A 27,227-nucleotide genomic window follows, 5' to 3' on the forward strand; every position below is an offset into this window, starting at 1 on the left:
ACTTGCTGGGTGGGCTAGTAAGGGAAAAATTCATTTCGGAGGCCAGGATGGAGACAGCAGCCGGGTCGGAACCTGCCAACAATGTCGCCCACCACAGACCCGCAGAGGTTCATAAAGTCCAGCCCACTATCTCAATCTAAATCAAATAGCTTTTCACTCATTAATCAGGACATTCACCCAACTGACCTTCCCAAGAGAAAGCTACTGGTACAGCTGTGCAGGTTATAGGTGCAGCGATCTGTAGCAATTTACTTACTCCCAGTATTGCTCACTTGGACCCTGGTGAGGAACATAGATTTCTGATCCATTTCTGCAAGTTTCATTGTTTGCCTGCAGCCATGATGTATTAACTATTTCAAAATATCCACCATCCAGAGTGAGATTGCAGAGTGGATCTAGAAAATGTGGAATGTGTTTTAGAAATACATTTCATTGGGAACAATGCTGTAATTTCTGGTCATATAATCAGGGCTACTGTTTCACTCTGACAGAATCAGTCCATTCCATTTTATTATATAGTATTTTTAATGGATTCTGCGATTCTGTGGGCCCAAACTTGGAGAGAGTTCCACCACAGCCGCCGAGGTTCTGCTCAAAAAATTATTATATTTGCCGATTCCTCCCGTACCGCCCATCTGCCACCCAAATGTCACTCACCGGGAGATTCCTCGCTAAGGTTCTGGCGGTGCAACTTCCTGCCGCCTGCCCATGCCGGAGGCTCGAAATCCGGGATTTTCCTCACGAATGATCGACTAAGATCGTGCTGCCGCCCGCCAGAAGGACCGCTGGCAAAAAGCTGGTCTGAGCTGGCTGTGAGTCAGGTGGCAGGGAGAATCACGCAGAGTGCTGCAGCGCTGCATAACCCGGGTATCGTCCACATGCTTCAACATTATCAGATGCTCAGAGATAGTTATTTGATCGACCATAACCCACACAGAAAGAGTGGGGATATGTAAATGAAAATTACTCCGTTGAAGGGAAGGTGTGTTAGAGGAAGCGGCAATGAGTAGCGACATATGGTAAAGGCTCAATGGAGATGCCTTACAAGAGTTTTTATACCATTGCAGGCGGAACAGATTTACTCACAGATTGTGACTGCGCAGATGGTTTGAGCTTATGTCAGAGTAAATATGCTAAAATGAGAAGATGTAAAGCTCTGGCAGATCACTGCATGTGATAGTGAGGACAGCATGCCATGAGGTATAGAAGATGGAAAAAGACATAATGGTCACTGAGGAACATGTCTCATCAGGGGTGGGACTCCACGTAAGAAAAAGTGGACTGAAATGCAAGCCTTCATGTGTGTCCTGCAAGTAGTGCAATTGACTCGCATTGAATGGCAGCCTGCCTGCATTAGTCACCCTTGCCGTATCGCAATGGCCTGATGACAGGACCCATTATACAGTAGCATCATATGTGGAGGGCAAGATATTCCTCATACAGCAGTACACCTGAAGGAAATGTGTGTTTTTCTCAGGACGCACCACACATTATGTAAACATGAGACACTGACCAAGAGTCGGTGAACAATGTGACTGTATTGACTAGTGCTGCATTCCAAAAGTGACTGAACATGCAAACACTTTTATGCAAAAAACCTACACTTCTTCCAAGTGACATTGACCACAAACCATGTGAAACAAGCGACAGAGCTTAATGAAGATTAAAGAACATATCCACCACCAACATCCACCCCTCTACCCGCTACCACCACCTCTCTTTCCCCCCTCGATATGAGGCCCATCGTCCTTTTCTTCGCTCCGCCTTCAACATGGCGTGTCACACCCTTGCCCCTCACCACCTTTGGTCCAGCAGGTTGTACAGGAGGACAGCCGAATTGCTGCAGGTGCGAAAAGGTAGGGGGCATGATTGAAGGCGCCGGCATCTCTGGCTCCTCAGGATCTATCTGCCTCAAAGATGGGGGGTCGGGGGCTTGGCCAGAAGCCTCATCGCCTCAACAGACTCGGTGTTGTGCTCTACCGCACTAATGAGCCAGTCCATGCTGGCAGTATGGTGCTGAGCAAAGGTTGTGATGATGGCAGCTCTCCCAGCCATGGTGTGCAGCAGATCATGACCTAGGTTGACGCTCGTCCTCGACAGCTGGATGGTCTGAATAGCTGTGAGCCGTCCTGCATCCTCAGGTCTGTGTGTGAATGCAGCTTGGTTGATTTTCCGCCACGGCCTCTGCGCCTCCCAGCACTTGTGCCTGGTTCATCTAAGTCAGTTCCCATGAAATTGGACCCCGACACCAATGTTGTCCGGACAGGTGGCACACATGCCAGGAAGCTGGTGTCCTCCTCTTCCAGCTCCTCGAGCTCCAGTGGCTTGAACACTGGCACTTCTCCCTCCTCTCTCTCCTGGTCTTCTGACTCTGGGTGGTGGAGGTGGGTGCGGTGGATATGGGTGATCTTGGTGGGGTGGGGGCGGGGGTGCTGTGGAGGAAGGAGCTGGTGTGTTGGGCTGGTGACAACGTCGGGATGGGAGACATTGGGATTACATTCCTCCTTTGTGTGCCAGAGGTGGATGGTGTGCATTGCTCGGTGCTGTCCGAATCACCATCTGCAAGTAGAGGACAACATTTCAGTCTATAGCTGGGGGGTGGGGTTGGTCAAGCTGACATGTGAGCCATCACATCTCACATTGTGACATCAAGGAGTTCCATTGCCACATGGGCACACCATTAATGGCTGACAAGCTGTGCTCTAAAAGGCATTTGACTTAACATTGCATGACCTTTCATGAGCGTCATGCACACCGGAGATTGATATAAACTTACCATGCTCCAGCACGGGATCTGCATCACCCTTTGTGGTGGCACAACGGTGGTCACCCACCAATGCCATGGCATGCTCCTCCAGGCTGCTCAACATCTGCTAGGCCCCTCCGGTGGCACTCAGGCTTGATGCCTTGGATGTTTTTTCCGTCTGCATAAAGAACCATTGCAACCTTTTGCTCAAGCAGCACACACAAACACAACTGGCACAGAACCTTTGGGAGTCGTACGGGAGTGGTCCAATAAATATTTATTCACTCTTGCTGACACCACCATATCGTTCCATCGTTTCCGGCACTGGTCTCCATCCCACACTATGTTGCCCACTGAGGACACAGCCTCACCAATGTCCCTCCAAATGTGTTTGTAATGGGGTGGTGCAGGCTTGCCATGACCATCCTGGGTGAGGTTTGTATACCTGCACACCACTTCAGATACAAGCTCCTCCAGCGAGCTCTGGGCTTGGCTTTATCAGTCTTCTTGGAAGCTTTTTGTCCGCTCATTTTTACTTTCCTTGATGGATGGCTGATGATTAATTTTTATCTCTCTCTTTCTAAAACTGACCCCTCTCCAACTGGCAGATGCAAGGGAGTGCTCAGCACTTATGAGCATGCACAGCTGTCCCATCAGCTCCAATCGCAGCAAAAGTGACGTCATCTGCCAAAGAAAACTAAAAAAAATTCCCCAAGTCTCGCGCATGCGCGGTGCATGGCCTCCGAAGTGTCACAAGTTGAGAGGCCTGCACCTACTGCCCACTGCTGCCGCCGCCCGCTGAAGCCCGCTCATGCCCGCGGCCTGCCGACACAATCGCGGCAAAAGTCGCTTGCGACTGGCCCCAGCGGCAGCGGGCGGCAGAAAGATACTGTCCAGCCGGAGATCGCCGAGAAATAGGCGGGCCTTAGCGTTCACCAAGTTCGGGCCCTGTGAGTCTGTCTGCGTACAATTCGGGCCGTTGGATTATACAGACTAAGTAACATTTGCTACATGGGATTAGAAGATTGTTACTGACTTTTTGGGGATCATTTTCCATTATTCCGAGGCCCCCTTATAAAGGGCTTTTCTGGGAGTAGGCCCCAGCAGGCCCAGTAGACCTGGCTCGCTCAAGGCTTCCTTGCATCCTTTGGCACGGGTTGCCTGAGTTGCACATCTAGTGGCATGGACACCAGCCCAGGTTTTAAAAAAAATTAAGGACCTGTGAACATTGGTAGGGACAGTTTCTGGGTTAGTAAATCCCAACATTTACACTGGGATGTTGGCTCAACAGATCTTCCACCCTTTTTTGTACTCTTGACTGTATTTAAATCAAAGCCAGACAAAAGTACTTATGCTAGAAAGTGGGTATCGCCCGCTTTGAGGGAATGATGCCACCAGAACGCTGCCTTTAGCACCGGGCGATGTCTACCGCCTCAAAGTGGGATATCGCCCTAAGAGGAGAGTGGAGCACTAAGAGAAGCATTCCACACTCCTCTTCCGGTGCTAACAGAGCAATAGCGCAGGAGGCCTACTCAATTTTGTTCCCTAGGATGCCAGAATCCTAGCGACTAAAGATGAAAAACAAATCCTGTTGAAAATTTTAATAAACCTCACCCACACTTCCCCACTACTGCAACAAATAAATAAAAGTTGAAAAAGTGAAATTTCAACACTTACCTTGCACACCGGACGATATTGCCCTGGGATCATCGCTGGACCGACTGCCAGGCAGGCGAAAGACTCAAGTTTGCAAACACGGGGCTATAGGGGCATTGCACACTTGGTGATGTCACTGAGTGGGCGGGGCTAGCGAGAGCAGCGCAAAATGTCATCACCCCGCCACTAAACCTTCATTGAAGTTCGCGGCAGGCGCTGACAGCGCGGTGCTCGAGCAGGAGGTGCTTGTTAGCACCCCTGTGGGGACTAATGGTGGCGCTAAATAATCCAATTTGTCACACACATGCCCAATTACCTGCTCCTAGACAGAAACAAGTTCATTCCTTCAGTTACAGGAAAGAGTGCAATACATTAGAAAGGTAGAACAATGTACAGATAAAAATGGAAAACCTATGTCAGAGGCGTACAGAGTGAGATAGAAATATCTAGAAGATGGGAAACAAACATGGAGAACCTTATACAAAGGAAGAAATAATGAGAAAAACCCCTGGCCAAGCACAGAGATGCATGTACAAGAGCAATATCTGTGAAACACAAACACAAAGATAGAAAGCAGGAGATAAAATAGTGAAAGAAAAACAGAAAGATTGAGAAAGCACAACAGAAAGAATTAAAGAACAGGTAACAAGCAGAAAGACATTTATAGGAAGAAAGAAATGCTTTTTAAAATAAACTATTGCCCATGAGCAACACCATGGGAGATAAACTAATTTATTTCACATATTTTCCCATTCAATAAAAAACAGTTGATACCGATAGTCCTGAAAACCAGTGACTCAGTGACAATCGTGCTGCTGATTTCTATCCAAGTATTTCTGCTGCACAATCAAAATGAAGATGGCCACTGAAAATATTGTCAACTTTTCTCACTCACTCAGGCCGACAGAATGAAAAATGAATTGTCGATGTCTATACTCTACCCAATAGAAGTTAACACAGTACCTTTGGGAGACCTGCTGCATGTTTCATCTGCACCCCACCAACTGAAGCAGTCTGACCACGGCAGGGAGGATTGGAAGGACGCAAACAAGTAGAACAGGCTGTAGCTAATGATGCAGCAGTAGGAAATAATACCAAATGTTGATGCAAGGACCATAGTCATCCCCACACCTTAAAATGAATTGAAGGGAGAGAGCTTAGATTAGAGACTTTTGATGTGAAGTAAATTATTTCATTTGGATTCAGCTGGTCAGACAAACCATTTTCTTTTACTTGTAATCAGTGGAACAGTAACCATTACCATATTATTTATGTTTAGATAATTCTCCAGAATTATTTTGTAGATTTAGGCCCAAGCTGCACTTTGCAAACCATCTTATTACAAATAAGATATCACAATTTGCTACATATACAATACATTTTTTAAATGTGCCAGTGGAGGGCCCCTGGCATTGCTCATGGGAAGTGAGCAGATCATTCACTCAGGAACTGGAGAAACTATTCAAATTCATAAGAAAACAGGCTCAGAGGAAATTTAAAAAGCTTTAAAAATTCATGAAGGGGGAAGCGTTTTGCAGAGTAAACCAGAGTGAACAGACAGATTCTATTAATTAAAGCTGATCTCCAATGGCTTTGCTCATAAGCAGTGGAAGACATGGAGAGTTGTTTCTGACACATTGAGTATAATGTTCATCGTTGGCAGGGTGATAAAGCAAGTGGTAGTGGCTGAGTCACCCAAAGTCAATGGATAAAGAAAGTCGGCGGGTGTATAACAGGCAGCCAATCCACCATCGCTTGTTTTACATCCCCGCCAAAGTTGAAAGTTCCACCAATTTGTTCTTTTTTGTTTCCTGAATAAACTAAAAATAGAAGTATAGAAATATTAATATTGGCCTCAAATTATAAATACGCTTAAAAATCCCAATCTGCTCCAGCCTTTCTTCATTATGGTGAATAGTATTGATGCGATTAATATCCTGATTGACCAATCTGAATCATTTGAAACACAGTAATTGAAATGGCATCTTGCCTCTTGCCCAGTTAAATGAACAATTTGGATTCTAATTAATGACAATCCATCTTTTTGTTTGGTCTGTCCAGGTTGGATGTTATTTCACACAGTTACACCTGAATAAATTTCTCCATTTGAAAATGTGCTTTGGACTTAAATCTACAGTACACTGTGGAATTTTGAAAGATTGTGGGAAAATATGTTTTTATTTAGAAGCTGTGGTCTGAGCAATATATACTTTTGTAAAAGGGTTAACCAGAAAGTGCTAGAAACTAGAGACAAATATCTCAGCATTACAACTGAATGAACGGCACTGAGGGCTTCAAATAAAAACTTTAATGAAGGCATTCAATGACACAAGAAATATAATGCATTAATTAATTCATGTTACTATGAAATAAGCAATCTTTGAAATTTTGATTTTGTTTCCACCCTCATTTTAGACATTTGCTTCCAAGGAAAAAATTGTAGCTAAGAACGGTTTCACAAAGCATGTTGAATGATTGATATGAACTCAGTGGCCAAATGCACATTCAGAAAGATGACTTTATGTAAGCAAAATTCATTATAAATGTGGGCCCAAGAATTTATAAGGGAAAACATGTTGCCACGCATTGTGACAAATATGTGACAAAATAAAGTCAGGTCTGGAGCCAGAAATATGTGCAGATGTACAATTTTTAATAAAACATTGACTGCTGTCCTGTGGTGCTATACACGGTGTCAGAGAACACGATCTCTTACTTGTCGCTGCTCACTTGTATCCCTAGTGTACCCCACATTTCCACTCCCTTAAGTCCAAGTGATGCAGATATGAATGTCTATGGCAGACAACTGGTTTAACCATCCATCACCAGATATGGCTGGACCACATAAAGCACTATCGGGTCCTGCTCTCCATCACTAAAACCGCTCACTATTCAAAGATCATCCTGGAATGCAAAGATAACCCCTGGCTTCTCTTCTCCACCACCAACCGTATTCATAAACCATAAAAATGAAACATGAAATCAACCTCAGTGTTAATAACTGAATGACGGATAGAGAGTTCTGCAGGTATTACCTTGAATATCTGACTAAATTTGAAACAAGGAAAGAAAACATGTCACTCGCTGTGTCTCGTCACTGTCTTTATCTGTCTTTTTAAAGTGTACTACAGATCAGATTACGAACAGTACTTCAATAAGGCTGGTTAAACCACCAGTATATTAATATAAATTTAACACTATAACTCATTTAAACTGGTGCTAAGCTTGTGTTGTTGAATAAACATTAACCTTGTAGCATTGGCACGGCTTTCCACACTGCAACAGGTCCGAGGCTGGCAAACTGTCCAAAGGAAGATTCCAAGAAAAACATTGGCATCCCAGCCAGTGCCAGCATGAGTGCGTAGGGAATAAGAAACGCACCTGGAAAATATAGTAAAGGAAAGCTGGAAAAGATTGTATGGATGTTAGAGTGACCAGGTTTATGTGGCCAGTTTGCAGTGGATGTTAAACAACTAAAATTTCCATTTCATATCAACACAGGAACGAAATGTTGTCTTTGACAGAACATGGTAACTGTAAGTTTACTCAGCATCTGATATTCACTACCACTGACTGCAGTGGAACTGAATATCAGGCGCTGCGTATAGCAGGTCGCTGATCCAATACTGCCCGTTTTGTGTCATGGTCCCAGATGATTTTCTAGCCCTCAGGCACTTATCCTATAACATTACTCCCAACACCAGTAAAGCAGATAACAGGGAATTCGATATGGGTTCAGTGCTGGAGGTTAAAATATATTCTGTGTTCCAAGGAAAACATCTTGCATTGATTTTGCTCTAGGAAATGAACGATCGATCATTATTGCCAAAACTACAGAATGTCAAATTGCATAAAGACATGATTATAACCACAGAAGTGCCAGGCAATGACTATCTCCAACAAGCAAGAGTCTAAATACTGGCCCTTGATATTCAATGGCATTACCATCTCCAAATGCCCCACGGACAACATCCTGGGGATCACCATTGACCAGAAACTTAATAAATATGGTGGCAACAAGAGCAGGTCAGAGGCTGGATATTCTGTGGCGAGTGTCTCACCTCCTGACTCTCCAAAGCCTTTCCAGCATCTACAAGGCACAAGTCAGGAGTGTGATGAAATACTCTCCACTTACCTGGATAAGTGCAGCTCCAACAACACTCTAGAAGCTCGAGACCATTCAGGACAAAGCAACCCACTTGATTGACAACCCATCCAATACATTAAACATTCACTCCCTCCACCATCGGCGCACTGTGTCTGCAGCAACTTCCAAAGCTTCTTTGACAGCACTGGAAGTTCCCAGCAGCAGCAAATCTTTTTCGTCCAGCAATACTTTTGCATTTCTTCAAAAGTTATTGCCCCGAATGGGACACTACGCAATTTCTAGCCCTTCATATCAGTCCGAATTATTTCCGCGCACTACGGTGTTCTTTATTTATTTTAATTTATTTATGGGATGTGGATGTTGCTGGCAAGGCCAGCAGTTATTGCCCAACACTAATTGCCCTTGGGAAGGTGTTGAGCCAACTTCTTGAACCGCTGCAGACTGTGTGGGGAAAGTACTCCCAAAGTGCTGTTAGGGAGGGCGTTGCAGGATTTTGACCCAGCAACGATGAAGGAACAGTGATATACTTCCAAGTCAGAATGGTGCATGACTTGGAGGGTAACTTGGAGGTGATGGTGTTCCCATGCGCCTGCTGCTCTTGTACATCTAGGTGATAGAGGTTGCAGGTTTGGGAGGTGTTGTCGAAGAAGCCTTGGCAAGTTGCTGCAGTGCATCTTGTAGATGGTACACACTGTAGCCACAGTGCGCTAGTGGAGGAGGGAATGAATGATTAAGGTGGTGGATGGGGTGCCGATCAAGCGGGCTGCTTTGCCCTGGATGGTGTCGAGCTTCCTGAGTGTTGTTGGAGCTGCACTCATCCAGGCAAGTGCAGATTATTCCACCACATGCCTGACTTGTGCCTTGTAGATGTTGGAAGGCTTTGGGGAGTCAGAAGGTGAGGCACTCGCTGCAGAATACCCAGCCTCTGACCTGCTCTTGTAGCCACAGTATTTATATGTCTGGTCCAGTTAAGTTTCTGGTCAATGGTGACCCCCTAGTCCCAGGATGTTGGTGGTGAGGGATTCAGCTTAATGAGGGAACTTAATTAAAGGCATGCTATTGCATACAGGTTACGAAGTTTTAGGAAGCTCTAATCACTGATAGCGAGTACTCGGACAATAGTTAGTCCTGAAAAAGGGTAAAAATGGTCAGATTTTGCTGTAAAAACACCGGGGAGGTTAATGGCGCTTGCTGTTATTTATGCGTAATGGCAAAGGGCAGATGTGCGGTTAAATGCCAAAATCCAAAAGTTATGCTGCTCCAACATTAGCTTTGCAAAAACAGCATATCACTATCTGCCTCATCATGGAAAAGCATTAAATGTTGTGATGTTGCTGTATTTGTGCAATAGATACAAACCAAATCTACTGCAGTTGTATAGGTCTAGTAACATCAAGCATAAATAATCTTTTGACAACATAATGGCCTGGAAATCCCGGCCTCCCCGGGTCTGTACTGAGTGTGTACGGACCCAGGAAGGCATCGCAAAAGCCGTTTTTCAGCACACAATGCACATGCGCTGAAAACCGGCTTTTCCAATCTGTCAAGCTCCAGCTTGGCAGATCCTCCGTATCTCGGGAGCGAGGGCATTTGCAAGGGCAAGATTGCAGGATTTACCCATATATAGCCTAGAAAATGTCCTCAAAACTCATGAGCCTGGTAAAAGCAGGCGCATAGCCTACTTTCACAGGCATAAGAGTTTTAAAACATACAAAAGCATAATAAAATAAAATTTAAAAAACACATTTTATTGTTAAAAACCCTGCCCACTATGGTAAGTTTATTTTGAACCATATTTTAAAAAACTTTTTTAAAAATTGGAATTGTTTTTCTAAAACATTTATTAACTTTAATTTCAATTAATTTTAATTTTGTGAGGTGTGTTTTTTATTTTTTATTATGGTATTTAGTGTTTTTTTTCTCATTAATAGCAATTAGAACTCGTAGATGTGGAATACTGTACTTGACTGTCCCTTCTGCGTCCGAACCTGGAGGACGGGAGTGCGCTTTGCAGCGCGGGAAGAGAAGGCCTCCCCACCGGAATCGCAGACTCCTCTGGGACAACCTGGTAAATTTGTAAAAATTCTCCGGTCGGAGGCGTTCGTCCAAAAGAAGCCTCCGACCAGAATTTCAGGGCCAATAAGTGTTAATGATTGCCAGACAATGGCTCTGGTACTGAAGATGAACTATTACAAGTGTGGAGTCTTACTCCTTCAGGTTGTGAATTGTTTTAAGAGATTTTAAAAATGTCATATTTTAAATTTTAATTATTTTCTTTTTCTTTCTGTCTTTTTTTTCTCTCTCTTAATCCATTGTTTCTTTCCCTATTTTTAATTCTCTTTCTATACCTGGGTTTGACTTTGAATTCACCCACTTTAATTTACACTTCCTTCTCGGTCCTTCTGTTGTTTATTTCACAATTCTTCAATCTGATTGGTTACGGAGATACCCTGTTTCTTGCCCTATTCACTCAGGTCCCAGATGCTCTCCTTCCCTCGCGGCACCATTATCAGCTCGCACTTTCAGCAACTTAGTGGACAAAATATTTTGACTTCAAGGTTGCATGGGCAAGTTACTCACAGTAGACACTGTTAGATGCCCTGCTGCAGCAAAATCGGGCCCAATTATTGGACTGGATTTTCGGGTTTTTAAACGACCATATAAGACAGGCATTGTGGGTCACCAGGATCAACTAATCCTGTAGGAATAGCTAAATAATAAAGAGAGAGAAGATAGTTCATGAGAGTAAACGAGCAAAAAATATAAAAACAGAGAGTAAGAGCTTCTACAGCTATATAAAAAGGAAGATAGTAGCTAAAGTAAATGTTAGTCACTTAGAGGATGAGACTGAGGAATTAATAGTGGGCAACAAGGAAATGGCAGCGACTTTGAACAAATATTTTGCAACGGACTTTACGTTAGAAAACACTAAAAGCATCCCAATTGCTAATCAAGGGGCTATCGGGAAGGGGGAACTTAAAACAATCGCTATCACTACAGAGAAAGTAAAAGGCAAACTAATGGGACTAAAGGTGGACAAATCCTGATGGCCTGCATCCGAGGATCTTAAAAGAAATGGCTGCAGAAATAGTGGATGCATTGGTTGTAATCTACCAAAATTCCTGGATTTTGGAGAGGTGCCAGCGGATTGGAAATCCACAAATGTAATGCCCCTATTTAAGAAAGGAGGGAGACAGAAATCAGGAAAACATAAAAACATAGAAAATAGATGCAGGAGTAGGCCATTCAGCCCTTCGAGCCTGCACCACCATTCAATATGATCATGGCTGATCAAGCAACTTCAGTACCCCACCTCTGCCTTCTCTCCATACCCCCTGATCCCTTTAGCCGTAAGGGCCACATCTAACTCTCTTTTGAATATGTCCAACGAACTGGACTCAACAACTTTCTGTGGCAGAGAATTCCACAGGTTCACAACTCTGGGTGAAAAAGCTTCTCCTCGTCTAGGTCCTATATGGCTTACCCCTTATCTGTAGACTGTGACCCCTGGTTCTGGACTTCTCCAACATTGGGAACATTCTTCCTGCATCTAACCTGTCCAGTCCTGTCAGAATTTTATATGTTTCTATGAGATCCCCTCTCATTCTTCTAAATTCCAGTGAGTATAAGCCTAGCCTATCCAGTCTTTCCTCATATATTAGTCCTGCCATCCCAGGAATCAGTCTGGTGAACCTTTGCTGCACTCCCTCAATAGCAAGCACGTCCTTCCTCAGATTAGGAGACCAAAACTGCACACAATACTCAAGGTGTGGTCTCACCAAGGCTCTGTACAACTGCAGTAAGACCTCCCTGCTCCTATACTCAAATCCTCTTGCTATGAAGGCCAGCATGCCATTTGCTTTCTTTACTGCCTGCTGTACCTGCATGCCTACCTTCAATGACTGATGTACCATGACGCCCAGGTCTCATTGCACCTCCCCTTTTCCTAATCTGTCACCATTCAGATAATATTCTGCCTTCCTGTTTTTGCCACCAAAGTGGATAACCTCACATTTATCCACATTATACTGCATCTGCCATACATTTACCCATTCACCTCACCTGTCCAAGTCACCCTGCAGCCTCTTAGCATCCTCCTCACAGCTCACACTGCCACCCAGCTTAGTGTCATCTGCAAACTTGGAGATATTACATTCAATTCCTTCGTCTAAATCATTAATTAATATTGTAAATAGCTGGGGTCCCAGCAATGAACCCTGCGGCACCCCACTAGTCACTGCCTGCCATTCTGAAAAGGACCCATTTATTCCTACTCTTTGCTTCCAGTCTGCCAACCAGTTCTCTATCCACGTCAATACATTACCCCCAATAGCATGTGCCTTAATTTTGCAAATTAATCTCTTGTGTGGGCCCGTGTCAAAGCATTTTGAAAGTCCAAATACGCCACATCCACTAGTTCTCCCTTATCCACGCTACTAGTTACAATCTCAAAAAACTCTAGAAGATTTGTCAAGCATGATTTCCCTTTCATAAATCCATGCTGACTTGGGCCGATCCTGTCACTGCTTTCCAAAAGTGCTGCTATTAATTGATTCCAGCAATTTTCCCACCACCAATGTCAGGCTATCCGGTCTATAATTCCCTGTTTTCTCTCTCCCTCCTTTTTTAAAAAGTGGGGTTACATTAGCTACCCTCCAATTCATGGGAACTGAACCAGAGTCCATGGAATGTTGGAAAATGACCACCAATGCATCTACTATTTCTAGGGCCACTTCCTTAAGTAATCTGAGATGCAGACTATCAGGCCCTGGGGATGTATCGGCCTTCAGTCCCTTCAATTTCTCTAACACCATTTCCTGACTAATAAGGTTTTCCCTCAGTTCCCCCTTCTCGCTAGACCCTCGGTCCCCTTGTATTTTCTGGAGGTTATTCGTGTCTTCCTTAGTGAAGACAGAACCAAAGTATTTGTTCAATTGGTCTGCCATTTCCTTGTTCCCCATTATGAATTCCCCTGATTCTGACTGCAAGGGACCTACATTAGTCTTCACTAATCTTTTTCTCTTCACATATCTATAGAAGCTTTTGCAGTCAGTTTTTATGTTCCTTTCAAGCTTACTCTCATACTCTATTTTCCCCCTCCTAATTAAATTCTTAGTCTTCCTCTGTTGGATTCTAAATTTCTCCCAGTCCTCAGGTTTGCTGCTTTTTTCTGGCCAATTTATATGCCTCTTCGTTGGATTTAACACTTTCCCTAATTTCCCTTGTTAGCCACGGTTGAGCTACCTTCCCTTTTTTATTCTTACGCCATACAGGGATGTACAATTATAGACCAGTTAGCCTAACAACTGTCATTGGGAAAATGCTGGAGTATATTATAAAGGAAGCAGTAGCAGGACATTTAGAAAATCATAATAAAGTCAAGCAGAGTCAGCATGGTTTCATGAAAGGGAAATCATGTTTGACAAATTTTCTGGAGTTCCTTGAGGATGTAACAAGCAGGGTGGATAAAGGGGAAGGAGTAGATGTCATGTATTTGGATTTCCAGAAGGTGCCACATAAAATGTTACTGCACAAAATAAGAGCTCACGGGGTTGGGGGTAAGAGCCGGGATAAATGGGTCATTTTCAGGTTAGCAAACTGTAACTAGTGGAGTGTCACAGGGATCAGTGCTGGGGCCTCAACTATTTACAATCTATATTAATGACTTGGATGAAGGGACTGAGTGTAATGTAGCCAAATTTTCTGATAATACAAAGATATGTGGGAAAGCAAGTTGTGTGGAGGACACAAATAATCTGCAAAGGGATATAAGAACATAAGAACATAAGAAATAGGAGCGGGAGTAGGCCATAAGGCTCCTCGAGCCTGCTCCGCCATTCAATAAGATCATGGCTGATCTGATCATGGACCCACTCCACTTCCCTGCCCGCTCCCCATAACCCCCTATCTCCTTATCATTTAAGAAACTGTCTATTTCTGTCTTAAATTTATTCAATGTCCCAGCTTCCACATCTCTGAGGCAGTGAATTCCACAGATTTACAATCCTCTGAGAGAAGAAATTTCTCCTCGTCTTTGTTTTAAATGGGCGGCCCCTTATTCTAAGATCATGCCCTCTAGTTCTAGTCTCCCCCATCAGTGGAAACATCCTCTCTGCATCTACCTTGTCAAGCCCCCTCATAATCTTAAACGTTTCGATAAGATTACCTCTCATTCTTCTGAACTCCAATGAGTAGCGGACCAACCTACTCAACCTTTCCTTATAAGTCAACCCCCTCATCCCCGTAATCAATCTAGTGAACCTTCTCTGAACTGCCTCCAAAGCAAGTATATCCTTTCATAAATATGGAAACCAAAACTGCACATAGTATTCCAGGTGTGGCCTCACCAAAACCTTGTATAGCTGTAGCAAGACTTCCCTGCTTTTATATTCCATCCCCTTTTCAATAAAGGCCAAGATACTATTGGCCTTCCTGATCACTTGCTGTGCCTGCATGTTATCCTTTTGTGTTTCTTGCACAAGTACCCCCAGATCCCACTGTACTGCGGCACTTTGCAATCTTTCTCCATTTAAATAATAACTTGCTCTTTCATTTTTTTCTGCCAAAGTGCATGACCTCACACTTTCCAACATTATACTCCATCTGCCAAATTTTTGCCCACTCACTTAGGCTGTCTATGTCCTTTTGCAGATTTGTTGTGGCCTCCTCACACATTGCTTTTCCTCCCATCTTTGTAATGTCAGCAAACTTGACTACGTTACACTCGGTCCCTTCTTCCAAGTCATTAATAGAGATTGTAAATAGTTGAGGTCCCAGCACTGATCCCTGCGACACCCCTCTAGTTACTGGTTGCCAACCAGAGAATGAACCATTTATCCCAACTCTCTGTTCTCTGTTAGTTAGCCAATCCTCTATCCATGCTAATATATTACCCCCAACCCCGTGAACTTTTATCTTGTGTAGTAACCTTTTATGTGGCACCTTGTCAAATGCCTTCTGGAAGTCCAAGTACACCACATCCACTGATTCCCCTTTATCTACCCTGTTCATTACATCCTCAAAGAATTCCAGCAAATTTGTCAAACATGACTTCCCCTTAATAAATCCATGCTGACTCTGCCTGACCGAATTTTGCTTTTCCAAATGTCCTGCTACTGCTTCTTTAATAATGGACTCCAACATTTTCCCAACAATAGGTGTTAGGCTAACTGGTCTATAGTTTGCTGCTTTTTGTCTGCCTCCTTTTTTAAATAGGGGTGTTACATTTGCAGTTTTCCAATGTGCTGGGACCTCCCCAGAATCCAGGGAATTTTGGTAAATTACAACCAATGCATCTACTATCCCTGCTGCTACTTCTCTTAAGATCCTAGGATGCAAGCCATCAGGTCCAGGGGATTTATCTGCCTTTAGTCCCATTATCTTACTGAGTACCACCTCCTTAGTGATTGTGATTGTGTTAAGTTCCTCCCCCCCCCCTATAATGTAATGAGGGAGGATTAATTAGCAATCTCGTTGTGCGAGGCCCCTTGGGGAAGAGTGACCATAATATGGTGGAATTCTGCATTGGGATGGAGAATGAAACAGTTAATTCAGAGACCATGGTCCAGAACTTAAAGAAGGCTAACTTTGAAGGTATGAGGCGTGAATTGGCTGGGATGGATTGGCGAATGATACTTAAGGGGTTGACTGTGGATGGGCAATGGCAGACATTTAGAGACCGCATGGATGAACTACAACAATTGTACATTCCTGTCTGGCATAAAAATAAAAAAGGTAAGGTGGCTCAACCGTGGCTATCAAGGGAAATCAGGGATAGTATTAAAGCCAAGGAAGTGGCATACAAATTGGCCAGAAATAGCAGCGAACCTGGGGACTGGGAGAAATTTAGAACTCAGCAGAGGAGGACAAAGGGTTTGATTAGGGCAGGGAAAATGGAGTATGAGAAGAAGCTTGCAGGGAACATTAAGACGGATTGCAAAAGTTTCTGTAGATATGTAAAGAGAAAAAGGTTAGTAAAGACAAACGTAGGTCCGCTGCAGTCAGAATCAGGGGAAGTCATAACGGGGAACAAAGAAATGGCGGACCAATTGAACAAGTACTTTGGTTCGGTATTCACGAAGGAGGACACGAACAACCTTCCGGTTATAAAAGGGGTCGGGGGGTCTAGTAAGGAGGAGGAACTGAGGGAAATCCTTATTAGCCGGGAAATTGTGTTGGGGAAATTGATGGGATTGAAGGCCGATAAATCCCCAGGGCCTGATGGACTGCATCCCAGAGTACTTAAGGAGGTGGCCTTGGAAATAGTGGATGCGTTGACAGTCATTTTCCAACATTCCATTGACTCTGGATCAGTTCCTATGGAGTGGAGGGTAGCCAATGTAACCCCACTTTTTAAAAAAGGAGGGAGAGAGAAAACAGGGAATTATAGACCGGTCAGCCTGACATCGGTAGTGGGTAAAATGATGGAATCAATTATTAAGGATGTCATAGCAGTGCATTTGGAAAGAGGTGACATGATAGGTCCAAGTCAGCATGGATTTGTGAAAGGGAAATCATGCTTGACAAATCTTCTGGAATTTTTTAAGGATGTTTCCAGTAGAGTGGATAAGGGAGAAACAGTTGATGTGGTATATTTGGACTTTCAGAAGGCGTTCGACAAGGTCCCACACAAGAGATTGATGTGCAAAGTTAGAGCACATGGGATTGGGGGTAGTGTACTGACATGGATTGAGAACTGGTTGTCAGACAGGAAGCAAAGAGTAGGAGTAAATGGGTACTTTTCAGAATGGCAGGCAGTGACTAGTGGGGTACCGCAAGGTTCTGTGCTGGGGCCCCAGCTGTTTACACTGTACATTAATGATTTAGATGAGGGGATTAAATGTAGTATCTCCAAATTTGCAGATGACACTAAGTTGGGTGGCAGTGTGAGCTGCGAGGAGGATGCTGTGAGGCTGCAGAGCGACTTGGATAGGTTAGGTGAGTGGGCAAATGCATGGCAGATGAAGTATAATGTGGATAAATGTGAGGTTATCCACTTTGGTGGTAAAAACAGAGAGACAGACTATTATCTGAATGGTGACAGATTAGGAAAAGGGGAGGTGCAAAGAGACCTGGGTGTCATGGTACATCAGTCATTGAAGGTTGGCATGCAGGTGCAGCAGGCGGTTAAGAAAGCAAATGGCATGTTGGCCTTCATAGCGAGGGGAATTGAGTACAGGGGCAGGGAGGTGTTGCTACAGTTGTACAGGGCATTGGTGAGGCCACACCTGGAGTATTGTGTACAGTTTTGGTCTCCTAACCTGAGGAAGGACATTCTTGCTATTGAGGGAGTGCAGCGAAGGTTCACCAGACTGATTCCCGGGATGGCGGGACTGACCTATCAAGAAAGACTGGATCAACTGGGCTTGTATTCACTGGAGTTCAGAAGAATGAGAGGGGACCTCATAGAAACATTTAAAATTCTGATGGGGTTAGACAGGTTAGATGCAGGAAGAATGTTCCCAATGTTGGGGAAGTCCAGAACCAGAGGTCACAGTCTAAGGATAAGGGGTAAGCCATTTAGGACCGAGATGCGGAGGAACTTCTTCACCCAGAGAGTGGTGAACCTGTGGAATTCTCTACCACAGAAAGTTGTTGAGGCCAATTCACTAAATATATTCAAAAAGGAGTTAGATGAGGTCCTTACTACTAGGGGGATCAAGAGGTATGGCGAGAAAGCAGGAATGGGGTACTGAAGTTGAATGTTCAGCCATGAACTCATTGAATGGCGGTGCAGGCTAGAAGAGCCGAATGGCCTACTCCTGCACCTATTTTCTATGTTTCTATGTTTCTATAACCCCTAGACTATCCACTATCGGAATATTGTTAGTGTCCTCACCATATAAAGACTGATACAAAATATTTGTTCAGAGTTTCTGCCATCTCCATGTTCCCCATTACTAATTCCCTGGTCTCGTCCTCTAAGGGACCAATATTTCCTTTAGCCATCCTTTTCCTTTTTATATACCTATAGAAACTCTTGCTATCTGTTTTTATATTTTGTGCTAGTTTACTTTCATAGACTATCTTCCCTTTCTTAATTTTTTTTTAGTCATTCTTTGCTGGCTTTTAAAAGCTTCCCAGTCTTATGTCCTCTCTCTAGTTTTGGCCATTTTGTAGCCTCTTGTTTTTAATTGGATACCGTCCTTTATTTCTTTAGTTAGCCACGCTATAGATAGGCTAAGTGAGTGGGCAAAAATTTGGCAGATGGAGTTTAATGTGGGAAAATGTGAGGTTATCCACTTTGGTAGGAAAAGTAAAAAAGCAAATTATTATTTAAATGGAGAGAGATTACAAAATGCTGAGGTACAGATGGATCTGGGGGTCCTTGTACATGAAACACAAAAAGTTAGTATGCAGGTACAGCAAATAAGTGGAAGGCAAATGGAATGTTGGCCTCTATTGCAAGGGGGATGGAGTATAAAAGTAGGGAAGTCCTGCTACAACTGTACAGGACGTTGGTGAGACCACACCTGGAATACTGCATCCAGTTTTGGTCTCTTTATTTAAGGAGGGATATACTTGCATTGGCAGTTCAGAGAAGGTTCACGAGGTTGATTCCTGAGATGAAGGGGTTGTCTTATGAAGAAAGGTTGAGCAGGTTGGGCCTATACTCATTGGAGTTTAGAAGAATGAGAGGTGATCTTATTGAAACGTATAAGAATCTGAGGGGGCTTGACAAGGCAAATGCGGAGAAGATGTTTCCCCTCATGGGGGAATCTAGAACCAGGGGGCATAATTTCAGAATAAGGGGTCGCCCATTTAAAACAGAAATGAGGAGGAATTTCTTCTCTCAGAGGGTCGTGAATCTTTGGAATTCTCTACCCCAGAGAGTTGTGGAGGCTGAGTCATTGAATATATTTAAGGTGGAGATAGACAGATTTTTGAACGATAAGGGAGTCAAGGGTTATGAGGAGCGGGCAGGAAAGTGGAGTTGAGGCCAAGATCAGATCAGCCATGATCTTATTGAATGGCAGAGCAGGTTCAAGGGACCAAATGGCCTACTCCTGCCCCTATTCCACAGCTTCTCCTGAGAGCCACCTGAGGGCCAGTGCCACAAGAGATGATTGGCTGCACTCATGGACCAAGAGCATTTGGGATTGAGGTAATCCTTGGCTCATGGCAGCTGAGTACTAGAAATGATCTAGTGTGGGCTCGACCCATGTTGCAGTTCCCTGGACAACTTGACCTTGCCTCCATCATTCAATTTGAGTCATTCTCTGAGGCACTTGGTGTGAGGGCTACCATATGATGCTACTCTGAGAGAGAACAACATCATGTCTGTTGAGTCCTGTCATGCTAGTAGTACTGAACCCCAGTTTGGGATGGCCTCTGATCATTGGGACGGTCTGATGTAATGGTTCCCACAAAATCTTGAAAATCCTGAGATAGGATTTCTTGTAATCCAACCCGAATTGTATCAAAAGAGGAAGACATTTTTCTCAAGCTTATTCCCCAAGGCCCCAAGGGCTGTAGTCTGTGCTTCTAATGAGGAGGCACCAACTGGTCCTCGGCCACTTCTGTGGAGAAGGGAGGATGGTTACAGATTACTGTGAAGTTGCCACATGCTCCACTTAATTCTGCCAGTTCGTCGTCACCCGGACCGCAAATTCCAGTTGATATTTTTACACTTTTGCTCTCGGTTTCCATCGATCCAGTTTTGTGGGGTTGTGAAGAGCACCTGATAGTAGCAGGTATGATCCCAACTTACATCCTGATCCCAGGGCCTGACTGGGAGACTGATTACTGAGGATTTCGGATATTGCGCACTAAACGTACCTGATGTGATCAGTTCATGCATTTTAAACAATAACACTTTCAAAAGTATTCAAAAGTAATAAATCATCAGTTCTACACACCTGCCAGGTTCATTCACTTTGATGTATCTCACTCAACCAGAAACACATTTCTTTAAATGGGTCTGTGATCAGTCTCAGTCTTTCTGAAAATAGAAATCTCACTCGCAGATATTCACTGAGCTCATCAGTGGATTAATCTCTTTATTCATTTTCTGTTTTCCAGCTAATTCATCTTTCAGATGAAACGTTAAACCGAGGCCCTGTTTGCCCTCTCAGCTAGATATAAGAGAAACTGTGGCACTATTTCGAAGAAGAGCTTGGGAGTTCTCTCCCGATTCCTGATCAATATTTATTCCTCAACCAACAGCACTAAAACAGATTATCTGGTCTTTATCACATTGCGGTGTGTGGGACATGGCTGTGTGAAAATTAGCTGCCATGCTTCCTACAGTACAAAAGTACTTGATTGGCTGCAACGCACTTTGGAGTTTCTTGAGGTCCTGAAAGCCTGCATATAAGTGCAAGTACTTTATTTATTTTTCTTTTGATGCTATATAAGTGTCGTTCTTCTGGTACTGTACTAGGAACCTATAGCTCACGAGTTCAAATAACTGGGGCAATCTAGAATTAGGGGGCATAGTTTAAGAATAAGGGGTTGCCCATTTAGAATTGAGATGAGGAGGAATTTCTTCTCTCAGGGGATCATAAATCTGTGGAACTCTCTGCCCAGAGAGCTTTGGAGGCTGGGTCATTGAAGGTATTTAAGGTGAAAATAGACAAGATTTTTGACGACAAGGGAGTGAAGGATTATGGGGAGCGGGCAGAGAAGTGGAGCTGAGTCCAAGATCAGATCAGCCGTGATCTTATTAAATGGCGGAGCAGGCTCGAGGTGCCAAATGGCCTATTCCTGCTCCTATTTCTTATGTTCTCATGTTCTTAAATCTGATGAAGATAAATTGTGAAGTTGAATTCAATAAATATGGCAACATCTGGGTTGGCATCAGAACAATGAAAATACCAACTGGTGAACTGTTGTCAAAACCCAACTGGTTCAATATGACGAGAAGAGGAGCTACCACTTCTACACAGTCTGGCCAACAGTTTAATGTTGTATGATTGTATTCTTCATTCCATAGATCAGCAATGTTCATCCCTGTATTATTTAACTTGGGCTCAGCTCCACTTCCCTGCCCGCTCCCCATAATCCTTCACTCCCTTATCGTCAAAAATCCTGTCTATTTTCACCTTAACTACCTTCAATGACCCAGCCTCCAAAGCTCTCTGGGGCAAAGAGTTCCACAGTTAAATATCAGGGTTCCTTTGTTTATTATTGCCTTCAATATAATATTCCTTATAAATCAATAAATTGATGACTTTATTTCTTCTTTCTCTCCTCTGTATTTTGGATTTAACTACAGTACCTCCTCCATTTCTGTAGGCCAGGTAAGGGAATCGCCAGACATTGCCCAGACCCACAGCATAACCGATCATTGAGAGCAAGTAGTCAGTCTTCGAGGACCAGTTGCCTCTCTCCACATTCTCATCACCTTCACCCACATGTTCATTGCTGGCAGCCTGGGGGGAAAACATGAAATGGCCGACTCAGAAGTTAGACTTTGTCAGACTAGAACTCAAGAAACAAGTACAGTTGTCACCAATTACAGAGACGCTGTGTTGTTCTCTAGTTAGCAGCAATCGGTTGGTAGTTTGGAAACACCCCGAACCTCACAGAGAGCCTCTGCAATTCACAACAACCAAAATCCCCAAATCATCAGCATCTCTCAGGTTTATACATGATTTAATTGTCAAGTTTTGATAAAATACTCACCGTGTCCTGGGGAGATTGTGTGTGATGGTCATTCTGTGAGAACTCAAATAAAGCCAATTCTCTCTGGTCCATGTTTGGTCAATGATAAACGATTCTTCTGTTTACTGAGAGTATGGATGTCCAGTTTGAAGATGTCACAGTGCTGCAGTACTCTGGCTAAACAAGTGAGTTTTGAATCCAAGTCCAAGAGCAGTGCAAAGTACAATGACTCTTCCACATGTGATTTAAAATGAGTGTAGCTCTGTTCACACAGGTCATGGTTCCAGCCAAGTTCCCAGAATAGTTCTGCTGTCAATGGGTGAATCTGGCAGACTAAATATTCTTATTTCAGATTATCTGTATCAGTTTCAGGACACTCAGTACCAAAGTGCACTTATTCTGCATCTACAGGTTTAACATCAGCGGCATTTTTAAAGGGGACAGCACCAAGTGCACCTGCACCAATCAAGAGCTCAGGCAATGCAAAACTCTGCATGTGTTTCCTTAAACATTGGACATATTTTTCTAATGACAGCAACTTAAAGCAATCTATTGGACTGCCTGAGTTATTTTTACACTTTTAAATTGTACTTTGAATATTTGTTTTTGCTCCAGTTACACTCAGAGTATCTGCTGCAGGTGGTCTCACACCCAACATGAATAAACAGACTGAGGTCAGTTCAGCTGTACCTGTGAGGTTTATGTTATGTCACAGACACACTGGATGTGCAGTGTCGCTGCACTATTAGCACTAATGAGATCTTGGAACCAACTGTCCTTCACACTATGGGTAGAAATTACTATGGGTAATATCAGCGAACAGGCAATTAACAAGTTCCCTCTATCTGCTGTATTAGTGGAGGTGTTTATTAAAATTATTGGATAGGAATTGTGCAGGTCACAGATCAGGGACACAGTCATTCACACTCTAGTTCCTGATAGCCGCTCCAGTTGTGTGAAGCTCAGAGCTGGAATCACTAAATTATAAAGTTAATCGTCCTGGACATCCCAGAAGTCTCAATGTTGAAAGTTTTCCTGCTCAGTGATGCAGGAACATGAGTTATATAAAATGAATGACTGATGCGGCTCAGTGTGGGTGCAGTTCAACACACTTTGTACTTTTGGAGTTGCTGCAGCAACACGGAACTTTTGTGCCTTGAGAATTATCAGTTCTTTTCGAGAAAAGAAGCGTAAACAACATACTGTGAATGACTCAAATATCTCCCTCATACACTGTGACATTGTGATTTGCGCTTTGCTGACATCATCTCTTCACAATCTGCTCTTTAGAGAGACCAACATAATTCCTTCTTGACTCCTTCTACTGAATATCTACTTTATCTGACTAGTCTCCTCCACTGTCAAGCCAATTGAAGACATACTGGCCAGAATTTTCTCATTGCCGAGTGTGTGGGTTTTGAGGTGGGTTGGCAGTAAAACTGCTGGAAATAGCGAGCGCATCGGGAATCCACCGCCATCCTGCCACCTCGCGCATTAACTCAGGCGTGAGTGAGGCGGCATGCGCAAGACTGACCCGATCCGCAGAGGCGGGCGACCTCATTGCAATCATTAAGTGCTAGTTTAGAGACCCTGAAGAGTGATTTTAACGCCAGCTTTTGACTTTTACTGCAGGGGCACGGGATTTACGCAGCTCAGTTACCTCTCCTGTGAAGGGCATGTGGAAACTCAGTGGCCATTGCTGAGTCCATTCATTGAGAGCTGGGAAAAGCACATAAATACTCCAAAATTACACCTGGTTACTTGCCTTATGGAAAGGCTCTTGCTCACTCCATCTTGTCCACAGATTTAGGTGTCAGTAGTTTGCAGGTCATTCGTGCTACCTTGGAAGCCACTCTCACCACATTGCTGCTCACTATCACAACATTCAGGGTTTGCCCTCTCATCTGCACCTCCAATCTATTTCATCAGCATGGGTGCCACTTATACAGTCTCACCTTGTTCCTTAGCATCGAACCCACCACATCCCTTAGCACGAGCCCCACTACCAACATCACCAGCCACAACTCCAGCAGCTGCAGCACCCATAACAGCTGCCTTATCCTCAACAACCTGGAGCACCACAGGAGAGAGGGTGTCAACACAGGGCAGCACCACACAGGGTATACAGGCAGAAGATGAGCTTCCTCAACATGACTGAGCAGCAGTGCCAAAGGAGGCACAGGCTATTGTGCCAGGTCATCACAGACATTTGCAGCTTGCTGGAACAAGATCTATTGCCCAGAAGAGCAGGTGGACACTCCTTACCAGTGGCTATCAAAGTCACCACCGTCCTCAACTATTTTGCCTCAGGCTCCTTCCAGGGATCTGCAGCAGACATTTGCGGCATCTCACAGTCAGCCGCCCACCGATGCATCACACAGGTCACCGATGCCATGTTTCACAACTCAGCCAATTATATCAACTTTACCATTTATGAGGCCGGTGTTACTGAGCGGGTGCTCAGCTTTGCGGCTCTAACTGGCTTCCCACAAGTGCAGGGTGTCATTGACTGCACACATGTGGCCATCAGGGCACCCCAAAACACATGTTTGTGAATAGCAAGGGCTGCCACTCCCTCAATGAGCAGCTCGTCTGCAACCATAAAGAGCTAATTATGTTTATGAGTGCCAGATTCTTTGGCAGCTTTCATGACTCTTTCATCCTTCACCAGTTCACCCACCCTCTGTTCTTCGCACCTCCAAACACACTGGCTGGCTGCTTGGAGTCAAGAGCAAGCCATTGAAGATGTGATTGATGACACCCTTGAGGACACCAAGTACTGAGGGCCAGAAGCATTATAATGAGAGCCACAGCACCACCAGATGTGTCATAGAGAAAGCAATAGGCATGTTGAAGATGCACTTCGGATGCCTTGACAGATCTGGAGGAGCATGTGATATATTCTAATGACATCACTAAAGCACACACACTCAAGATGGCTTCAATCTGGGACTTGCTTTTATTGTAAATACAGCAGTGGTTGCATTACCAAAGTAGTCCACAAGGTGGAGCTCTATATTACACTTCTCCCTCCTTAATGAAGAAGTATTCACAACAAAATAATCATCATACATAATGTGCATAATGCTACACAACTAAAGATATGAACATTTTGCCATATTTACAAATCAAACTTAACCACTTGTTTTCTGTTTCAAAGAGGATACCTTCAATCTCGAACAAAACTTTCCAAACTTGGTGTCGAACTTGGACTCATTCTAGGCTGATCCTGAGGAGAGTTTTTCTCCAAGGGATGCCCTTCATCTACATTTGATCTCTCTACAACTTCAGACTGTTTATCTGCCTGACCTGGACTCAGATTTACATTCTGATTTTCTCTTGGACTTGTTTCTAGTGCATTTGACGTAGGATTTGCTACTGGTACACCACTTGTAACAAGACAATCTGACTCATCAGATATAATCAAGATATTCCAACTTTCAGCTCCTTCCACATCTGTCGGTTAAATATGATTAATGTGAACAAACTTAGCCTTTCCATGATCAAATATCGAACAAATATGTGTGAGGGCCACATATCCTCATCACCCTGGTAACCACTTTAACCATTTATGGTGATAGTTATTCACTCTAACCTTTTGATTTAATTTCACACTTGTCTCTCTTACTCTACCTCTTTCATTATTCTCTTTCTGTCTTAATTGTTTCTCTTTTACTTACTGTGCCAAGTTTGACTTTAACAATGAGAACCTGGTTTGTGGCTATCGTTTGAGAAACAACTCTGCTGGTGTTCTACCAGTAGTTGTATAAATTGTATTACGATAAGTAATTAGAAAATTTGCTAATTTGTGGTCCAACGACAACTACTGTTCCTTTGGATTTGGATCTAACATTTGAGGACACGTTTTACAATTTGTACTGTGTGCTCTGCTGTACCATTTGAAGCACGGTGGTACAGTGAAACCGTGGTATGTTTCACACCATTTCTGCTCATGAACTGTGCAAATTCTTCTGAACAAAATTGCAGCCTATTATCAGACACAATTTCTTTTGGGAGGTCATATGAAGAAAACAATCTTCGCAAATTATCTACTTTTTACTTGTTGTTATTTACCGCATTGGAAACACCTCTACACACTTTGAATGGCTATCAATCACAATAAATAAGTGTTGTCCTTCTTGCTCAGCAAAATCTATATATACCCTTTGCCACACCTTGGGAGACCATTTCCATGGCTGTAATGGTACTGATGGTAGTTTCTTGCTTACAGATTGACATGTTGTACACTGACTAATGATGTACTCTACATCTTTATCTAAACCTGGTCCCCATAAGTAACTGCGTGCAAAATTCTTGGTCAAACACATTCCCAGGTGCTGGTCATGAAGATCTCCGAACAATTTGGACCTGAAATTATTTGGGATAACTACTCTTGCACCCCACATGATACAATCTTTATCCACTGATAATTCATTCCTACGAACAAAGTATGGATTAATATCTTTCTCTGATACCTGGTTTGGCCAGCCATTTGCTATGTAATGATACACCTTTGATATAATGGGGTCATGTTTGGTTGCTCTATAATCTCTAAAGCTGTGACTGGCAGCTCATCAATGTATAAAAAAAAGAATACTTCTTCCCTATTGGATGTAACTTGTGATATGGATGGCAACCTGGACATAGCATCAGCATTACCATCTGACTTAGGTACAACAACAATGGGTGTAGACAAATTACTTAGATCTATCTTAGAGATAACGTTCTATGTTTCTAGTCTTTTGAGTTCTTGCTCACTTTCTTCTTCAATGCGTATGGTACGGGACATGGCTTGCAGTAAACCGATCTAGCGTCCTTCTGTACCCTGACACTCACCTTGAAACCTTGGATTAGACTACTTGTTTCGCAGAACACCCTTGGATACTTTGATGACATCATCCTTCGATGCAAATCTCATTTCAATACAAAAAATATCATTCCAATCCAGCTTAAGCGATCCCAACCAATTTCTACCTATCAATGCAGGCTTGTCTCCTGCCACTACTAAGAGAGGCAAGCTCTGAAACTGATCCTTGTACTTCACCAGTACGGTGATACGCCCTTCCACAGGGATTTGTTTGCCTGAGTAGCCTCGCAGCTCAATCTTCGACT

The 27,227-nt window shown here is 43.6% G+C and overlaps 1 protein-coding gene across 2 annotated transcripts in view; it reads right to left on the reverse strand.

Annotated features, from left to right (window-relative positions):
* The window catches only part of LOC139265195 (sodium- and chloride-dependent neutral and basic amino acid transporter B(0+)-like), a 78,360-nt gene extending 56,152 nt beyond the window's left edge, over window positions 1–22,208 (reverse strand). The window contains exons 1-5 of one of the 2 annotated variants that reach the window (XM_070882121.1): window positions 22,137–22,208; window positions 21,730–21,883; window positions 7,652–7,783; window positions 5,366–5,533; window positions 257–395 (exon numbers count right to left, since the gene is read on the reverse strand). In XM_070882121.1, coding sequence (XP_070738222.1) covers window positions 257–395; window positions 5,366–5,533; window positions 7,652–7,783; window positions 21,730–21,883; window positions 22,137–22,208 — 665 coding nt within the window. Of the gene's footprint in view, window positions 1–256; window positions 396–5,365; window positions 5,534–7,651; window positions 7,784–21,729; window positions 21,910–22,132 lie in introns of both variants that reach the window. The other variant, XM_070882120.1, reaches the window with a different exon arrangement.
* Window positions 22,209–27,227: the final 5,019 nt, after the last annotated feature.

Source organism: Pristiophorus japonicus, chromosome 6 (genome assembly GCF_044704955.1).
Source record: "Pristiophorus japonicus isolate sPriJap1 chromosome 6, sPriJap1.hap1, whole genome shotgun sequence".
Taxonomy (NCBI): Eukaryota; Metazoa; Chordata; class Chondrichthyes; family Pristiophoridae; genus Pristiophorus; species Pristiophorus japonicus.